The 8,691-nt window shown below is 30.2% G+C and overlaps 2 protein-coding genes across 4 annotated transcripts in view; both read right to left on the reverse strand.

Annotated features, from left to right (window-relative positions):
* The window catches only part of LOC108559610 (two pore calcium channel protein 1-like), a 6,382-nt gene extending 4,491 nt beyond the window's left edge, over positions 1 to 1,891 (reverse strand). The window contains exon 1 of one of the 2 annotated variants that reach the window (XM_017916941.1): positions 1,084 to 1,313. In XM_017916941.1, coding sequence (XP_017772430.1) covers positions 1,084 to 1,177 — 94 coding nt within the window. In that variant the 5' untranslated portion in view covers positions 1,178 to 1,313. Of the gene's footprint in view, positions 1 to 1,083; positions 1,314 to 1,535 lie in introns of those variants that run through there. The other variant, XM_017916939.1, reaches the window with a different exon arrangement.
* A 3,037-nt stretch (positions 1,892 to 4,928) lies between these two features.
* LOC108559611 (protein FAM188A homolog) lies at positions 4,929 to 8,408 on the reverse strand. 2 transcript variants are annotated; one of them, XM_017916943.1, is made up of 8 exons: positions 8,047 to 8,407; positions 7,833 to 7,969; positions 6,493 to 6,822; positions 6,287 to 6,437; positions 6,058 to 6,195; positions 5,759 to 5,918; positions 5,542 to 5,701; positions 4,929 to 5,482 (listed from the first exon to the last, which is right to left on the reverse strand). In XM_017916943.1, exons 1-8 carry the CDS (start codon positions 8,150 to 8,152, stop codon positions 5,336 to 5,338), a joined length of 1,329 nt encoding a protein of 442 aa, XP_017772432.1. In that variant the 5' UTR covers positions 8,153 to 8,407; the 3' UTR covers positions 4,929 to 5,335. The 2 variants fall into 2 exon arrangements, with proteins under 2 accessions (XP_017772432.1, XP_017772433.1); XM_017916944.1 differs by lacking the exon at positions 6,058 to 6,195 and having other exon boundaries at positions 8,047 to 8,408.
* Between the last annotated feature and the right edge of the window lie 283 nt (positions 8,409 to 8,691).

The raw sequence follows: 8,691 nt of genomic DNA on the forward strand, positions 1-8,691 counted from the left end.
TTCAACAAATGTTCAACGTTAACTGAAATTAGGATTAATAAAAAAAATCAGTTAATTAGAATATAGATTTAGTCTATAAAAAAAAAACAAAACTTTATGAAAATCCAATTCAAATTACATTCATATTCAATATATTGAAATTGAATGTCAAAGTTCACGGACAAAATAACATATTAGTACATTTATAGTTTGTTTGAAAAACAAAGTTTTCATCAATATTTTGAACGAAATATTTATTTATTAATTGATAAATTTTCTTCAACAAATGTTCAACGTTAACTGAAATTAGGATTAATAAAAAAAATCAGTTAATTAGAATATAGATTTAGTCTATAAAAAAAACAAAACTTTATGAAAATCCAATTCAAATTACATTCATATTCAATATATTGAAATTGAATGTCAAAGTTTATGTACAAAATAACATATTAGTACATTTATAGTTTGTTTGAAAAACAAAGTTTTCATCAATATTTTGAACGAAATATTTATTTATTAATTGATAAATTTTCTTCAACAAATGTTGAACATTAACTGAAATTAGGATTAATAAAAAAATTCAATTAAAAAGAATATAGATTTAGTCTATAAAAAAAAAACAAAAGTTCATCAAATTATTAAACTTTGAGGAAAAATAAGTAAGATTGGACATTTTTTTTAATAATAAATATTTCTTTTTAAATGTCACGTAAATAAATATTGTAATGAAATCTATAAATAACAGTGATGTTAAGAGTATAAATAAGGGTGATGGATTGTATTAAGAACTATAAATAAGAATCTACGCCCTTAAGGTGTGTACGGATGTACAATTTTTCACGCAATATGGCCATGCTTTATGCACATATTTGGCAGATGACCCAAATTTACAAAACTCCAATTATACTCACTGACTCATCACGTGAATTAGAATCAAAATTGTAATTTACAAAAAAAAAAGTACGATTGAATTACGAAAAATTATCAAAAAAAAAAAAACTGTTGAACAAACGTCCTTGGTACAAGTGATAATTGAGTTACTGGATACGGTGTGTACGTAACATTTAAAATAAAAAAATTATTTAAACAATAACAAAAATTTACCCAGGACAATATTTTCCAAAACATCCTCGCACTTTTTAGCGTTCAACAGAGCACCGCACTCCTTGATCTCGGATCTAACGACCGTTCCATTCATAACGCACCGACTTCCGGTTTTCCGGTTTCGTCACATCAACTGAATGAAAAAGAAATGATGATGATGATGATAATAACAAGGATGCGAGCGAGTCCACCCTATATACTGAATGAGAATCGCGCGTTCTCCTCCTAATGCCTTGTGAAAATAATGATCAATATCGCGTGGAACGAAAAGATTTGGCAAGTGTCTAACACGCATGCTGCTAGCTGTCATCCTTCTCGCTCTCAACTCTCTTTTTCGCCGCGTCTTCCACTTGAAATCATATGATTGATAAGGACGATTGATTGCGGCGTACGCGTATCAACAACAGCAACAACAATAATAATAAGATTGAATTGTAGTAGACCAGACTTACTGGCGGCGGGATCGTTTGATCCGTAGTTCTGTTGAGCTTCATCGGTGAATCTTTTGTAGCCGTCGTCGTCTGGGGAGCTGCACCGACTCGACGCCATTTTTCCCGGACAAGCACTATTCACTCCGAGTCACATAACGGAACTGAATCCGAAACTACAGCTACTATCCTGCATACTACTACTTACTCACTAATAAAATAGAAGAGAGCGCAACACATGAAAAAAAAAAACAAAAACCAGTAGACAAAGATCTCCGAAAATTAGGATTCGGCGGAAGCGCCGGTTAGATAGAGATGGAATTTATCTAAATCTTGTTTACTCAGAAACGATTGTCTAACTTATTCAAACACATTACATTAGAACTTAAACACATAACTTTAATACACAGTGGAACGCAAACATTCGATTTTTATTTAGGTCAGAAGGCACTGATTTTCACGAATAGAAATAGACACTTGGAAAATCAATGAAAATATCTACAGTTTAGCAAATATCTTAAAAGCAACCTTTTCATTTATAAAATTATATAATAATTATGACATCTTTCAATTAATTAATTGTCATATTTGAATTATTATTGAATAATATAACAATTGAGTACAAAATTATTTGTTTACAATTTTTTTTTTATAAATGCGTATTCTGTACTTCCATTTTGATAATTTCTATTTAATTCGATGGCATTTTCCAAATGTTTTTATTCAATTTTCTGCTTACATAATGTTTGACATTAAATGACATATGTCAAAGATTATGTAATGTCATATTTGAATAATTTAACAATTGAGTGAAAAGTTATATATTTACAAATTTTTGTTTTTTTTTTGTATTAACAAAAATAATCTAAAAGAAATGCATACAAAATAACAATTATTTTCTATAATTCCTCAAAAATACAAGCATTTTGATAAATTCTATTTAATTCGATGGCATTTTTCAAATGTTTTTATTCATTTTTGTTCATATTTGAATTATTGAATAATTTAACAATTGAGTGAAAAGTTATATATTTACAAATTTTTGTTTTTTTTTTTTGCTCAAAATATTATTCTTGATACGTAATAAACTTCTGTATTAACAAAAATAATCTAAAAGAAATGCATACAAAATAACAATGATTTTCTATAATTCCTCAAAAATACAAGCATTTTGATAAATTCTATTTAATTCGATGGCATTTTTCAAAGGTTTTCATTCAATTTTGATATTACATAATGACATTAAATGACATATGTCAAAAATTATGTAATGTTGAATTATTTCATAATCTTATCACAACAAAATTAATTAATATTACAGATTGACAATAATAACGAAATTCAATAAAAATTATTAAATCATCAATATTAACATTAGAATTGACAATGATTTCTAAAATTACCAAATTATAACCTGTTTTTTTTAATTTGGAACTTCATAATTTTGACGTCTTTAATATAATGAAACGTCAAATTACAATTATTTTTTTAAAAATATTATCAATAATAAAATATTGAATTGTTATACTTCATTGATAATAAAAATCCAATATAAATCATTTCCAATAAAGAATGTTTTGTAAATTTTATATAAACCTTTCAAAATTGTTTTTCTAAATCTCAGTTTTCACAACCGTAATTATTTGGGTCTATATCACAAGCCCGACAACCGAAAGACCGTCTATTGAAATCCCGACTGTATCGAAATCTCGACAACCATAATCCCGACTGTATCAGAATCTCGACAACCATAATCCTGACTGTATCAAAATCCCTACAACCATAATCCCGACAACCATAATCCTGACTATATCAAAATCCCGACTATATCGAAAATTTTTACAATAACATTTTGAAATCACCTTGTGCTACACTTTTATTATTAATAACAATAAATTATTATTTATTTGATTTTGTTGAATTATTGAAAATAAACCTTAACATTATGAAATATTCTCAAATACAATTAGATTATTAATGGCTATTATTTATTATTAATAACAATTTAAAAATGTTATTGTAGACATTTTCGTTATAGTCGGGATTGCAAACGTCGGGAATTTGATTGACGGTATTTCAGTTGTCGGGCTTGCGATTGCCACCGTATTTATTTATATATCATTACGTACGTTCATTGCTTGGAATTTACATTAGATTACTTGCATAAAGTAAACTTTAACAATTATATTATTATTAGTCACTACAATCTTGTTTATTAACATTATTTCAATATTTATTTTTTATTTGATAAAAATATGTATTGTATTTTTGGATTATATCGAAATATCGACTTTGATTAGATTATTTCAATATTTGAAATTTTCTCTATAAATAAACAGCTTATGTCTAGTAGATATTATTTATTTATTAATTTAGTTACTGTAGAAATATTGAAATAGATTAGATTCTTTGTAAATAATAAGCTCTAACAATATTAATCTATGCTTTTATTCTTTGAAAATAAATGTGTTGTATTTTCGGTTAATTATTTAATTTGTTAATTAAAGATTTAATTTTTCTCCCAAAAAAAATTTTAGATTTTTTTTAAATTATATTGTCTATTTTAGACATTTATTGCATTTTTCGTATATTATTTATGTGATAATTAATTATAGTTATAGAAAAATATTCGTGATGAGTCAGTTTGGTTGCATTACATTCAAAATTTCCTAAACTCTAGTTTAAATTAGTTTTTAGCTTATACTACGCGTTTTCTCTAAGATAATGATAACTTATCTAAAAACATAAGCAAGTAAACTGATAATAACACACAATAAAAAAGGGATGGAAACTAATTATATAAGTTGCAAAAGGAATGAAATAAAGAAATTGCATTTTTTTAAGAAAAAATATAAATCTTTTTATTATTTTAGTTTCAATGAAAGATTTATTAATTAAAAAAAACTTACCAAATGGAAAGATATTTAAAAAATATTACTCTATAATATATATATAAAAAAAGGCAAACCAACAAGAAAATGTATACACTAAAAGTGATTTTCAACAGATATACACAACAGGCACACACAAACAAAGAATAAAGAGATTTGTACTTATTTTTTTCTTTTAAGAAACAAAAATTTAATAATAATACTTTATTCACCTCAATTATTATTATATATATATTTTTCCTCTGCCTTCGTCGAAATAAACATATCAAATCAATGCGAATTCTCATATGTAAGAGATTTACACAGGAGAAAAGAAAATTTACACACAAAAAAAATAATATAAAAACAAATTACAGGACACAAGTTTTCCTTGAATATACATCTTTTCTATATATTTATAAATATTTGTTTTCTTTTTGGTTTCCTGAAAGCCTCGAATTATTATTATTAATAAGCGTTTCGTTAAGTCTAAAGTATTTGGAATTTTGAAGCTACAATTTTATTATTATTATTTCCGCTCGTTTTTTTGTTGTTGTTTTTCTTCAGTAAATATAATGATAGAGAGATGATAATGAAAGCAAACATCGACAATACAGTTAAACAAAAGATGGAAAGAAAACAATAGAAAGAAATGAACAAATCGAAAGAGAAAATGAAAGCAAAGTACCGGAAAAAAGTAATTCTAAGATTCAATAAATTATATGTGAATTAGTCATAATAATAATAATTACTCTTCTTCTCTTATTCTTCTTCCATTTTCCTCTTCCTTTTTAAAGCTTACGTATACGCTATTTTTACATAGGTTTTTTTTGTTTGTTATTTTTTTTTACAATTTCTGTACTTTCAATATATATTTCTATATATACATAAATTTGTCATCTCTCATATAGAATATAACGTGAATTCTTTACGATTAAAATAATTAATACAACACTAATTCAACGAAGGCGTTACATTGTCCTGCCAATTGATCTCGATTGTTGGCCACTTGGTGAGGAGGCACGTCAGCATCGGATTAGATTCGCACATTGCACGTAAGTCAGATTCAAGCAGGATGGCTGTGCCGTGTCTGTATATAACCTGCAACAACAATCAGAAAAATGATTCTTGAAATATGTTAAGATGATGAAGATACGTACGTTGCCATCGTAATTGCTTTGGCCCAAGCCGTTGTAATGCATCAACTGGAAAGTGTCTGGCGTCGAAGACTCCTCCTTGGGGAAGAACTCGTCCATAAATGCATTCAGCAGGATTATACCCAGGTGTTCCGAGTCCAGTTTCTTCTTCATTATATCGACGCTATTTAAAAGAAATGTTTGGAATCGATCAAGGATTTCAAGCAATTATAGTACTTACTAAGCTTCATCACTGACTAGCTCCAATTCGTATAAAACATCCTGCAACTTGTCGGAGCTGATGAAGTTGTTGCCGTCCTTGTCGTAGTTCTTGAAGATGCGTCGCGCCTGCTCGCTCTTCGTCTCCGGACTCACTAACCGCTTGTTGGTACTGAACAGCACTGTAAAGCAACTGTTGTTTGAACATTTAAAGAGCATCCAATGATATCGTTAAGACAGTATTGATTTTTTCTCTCTCTTTGGTTTCCTTTTTGAGCTTTTAGAAGAAGAAAAAAAAGTGCAAAATCCACATCCACAAACCTGTTAAGTGCGTCTCAGATCCTAGGACCCACACCGGATGCACGGGATTCTTGAAGAAGCTACCTACCGTACAGTATCTCAGGTGTTCCATCAGCGTGATGAAGCCGATCTTGCTTTGCCTCTCCAAACCTTTCAATTCTAAAATCGATCAAATATTAAAAAAAAAAAAAAATCAAAATCAAACCAACCAATGATAATAATAATAATAAGCAAAAGAATAACGCCTTACTCAATCCACCGACGTCTTGCTCGAAATCCCAAACATAAGTCACAGCTCTACCGGTGATCATGAGGTTGATCAGACTTTGACTTCCGTAGCCGTAAGTCGCATCGATCAAAGGTTCACTCGTATCACATTCCGTGCGCACTTGGTTCAAACCCTTAAAGAAATAACTTCAAGTACTCTATAATAATCATCATATTTGATACGCTTACTTTCGTCGCTATCACAGAATACAGAAACAGAAGGATGCCGTAAGCTCCCTTGTATTTCACAACATTTTCCGAAACGTAGTTTTCAAACTCGTCCGCGTCGCTGAACACCTTCAGTCGGAGGCTCGCGTGGAATTTTGATGGGTGGAAGGAGGTCGACGTCTGCTGTCGGAGGGCATCCTCGAAGGGTCTGTCACCGTTTATCGTCGTTTCCGATGCGGCTGTCACGTCGCCATGATCCAAATACGCAGCGTAATACTTCCCGGTGCTGCATTGACGCACGATCTCACATAACGCTCCTTGAAGCATCTCATTCTGTTTTGCCTCCGATATCTGAACATAATAACAACATTCATACAATAAATCATCTTAATCTACTTAACAACTCATAATACTTTCAAGTATAGCTTTGTGACTCCTTGAGCCACTCCAATATCATTTATCATAAAATCTATCAAAATCTAATTGTATAACACAACAGAAATCACAATTTACAAGAATTGTTGATGTAACTTAAAAATACGAATCGCGTGCTGCATTTCAGCTTTAATACAAACATATCTTCTTTTCTACTTACAATTGGCTTAAAAAAGGTTATTTCCATTATTTGTTTCCTATTGGTAGTTTAAAATAATTATTCATGTTTTTTTTTACTAATCTAAGCTCCTCCTGTCAAAAAAAAGTGAATTTTAACCAATGACGCGATAAAGCCATTTTTGATATTCCGCAACCAATCACGATCAACGCGTTACTTATTGTGATAGGTCAATTGATCGGATTGTTTGAAAAATAAGTTTTTTTTGTTACTGTTGTAGATACAAATAATATAAGTTGAAGTATTTTTAAATTTTAATATTCCTTGGTGTAAATATAGTTTTTGTAAATGTTTTACAGGACTTTAGAACTGTTTTTTGTGTACATTACAGAGGATGAACATGATCCAGAAATAAAATGAGTTGAGTCATTCTTTGTGATTATAAGACTGTTATTTAACACATATTACTTGTATCAAGTATCAAGTTTAGTATCAAATATTGATAGATTATTGTATAATTGAAATTACTCAATTATTTTATTAAATTTTGATATGATTTAGTATAAGAATGTTGAATTGTAATACTAAAAAAAAAATGCGATTTATTTAAATTGAATTGACGGATGAGCCATCTTTTGGTTTCATTCAGAACTGCAAATTGCAAAAGTTTCTAGAGAAAAAAACTGCGCAAAAAAAAAAAGCAGGTACAAAATTTTTAACCTGTAAATTTTCAATTGGTTCAAAATTGAGCCCACAATTTATGAATTAGACATTGGATAGTAAATCTGTAATTAAGTATTTCACTTACAGAAGTCTTTGAGTCAAAGGTTTCATTCTCCAGGAGCAGGTTTTTGATGATGTATGCTTGCACCGGGGCAAGGATGGAGCATGGACCACCATGTGTCTGCTCCAAGGCACTCGGCTCATTCTGGCTGAAGTAGAATCCTGCATAGAAGGACAAAGAAAAAGGCAAAAAAAAAATAGAATAGAATAATGCTGGAAATCGTCTTCACGGAACGCACCTTGTGACCATCTGCTGAAGATGTCTGCCTTTATGTCATTGCCCCAGAGCAGCAATTTGATGCTCAACAGATCTTCCTGCAGGACTGACGGCAGAGTCTCCGTCATGATCGTCCGTCTTTGCGATGGTAAACTCGTGAACAGCGGTTTAAAGAAGGCACTTTTGAGGACGCTCTCCGATCGCGGAGCTGTGTTAATCTTATTGGGTTTTTTTTTTCTCGTTTTGTTGGTCTGAGAGAGAGTAAAGCGGTTCTCGTCACTATTTACGTCTTGTTGTTGTCCCCTGCTCAGGATGTTAGGTTAACTTTTTGACAGGCTTCAAATATTCTCTGGGCCCTCCGGATTCCACTTCCACCAACGATTCCAATTCGAATCCGCGCCAACGTTGGCCACACTGCAACCAACGATTCGAATCGCAAAACTATTAACGAAATAATAGGAAAAAACACTATTCATTATATCATAATAACAATCATTTTGTGTATAAAACAAATTGTATACTAATATCATTAATTAGTGAGAATTTGGGTATCCACAAGGGTTGATTAACAATTTTCAAAATGGGCCCTTTTTACCCTTCCTGTCTTATTATTTACAATTAGCTTAGGGAAAAAAAAACGATTGGTTCCGCCCTTGACTATATATAT

Source organism: Nicrophorus vespilloides, unplaced genomic scaffold (genome assembly GCF_001412225.1).
Source record: "Nicrophorus vespilloides isolate i.1.1-1 unplaced genomic scaffold, Nicve_v1.0, whole genome shotgun sequence".
In the NCBI taxonomy this organism is placed as follows: Eukaryota; Metazoa; Arthropoda; class Insecta; order Coleoptera; family Silphidae; genus Nicrophorus; species Nicrophorus vespilloides.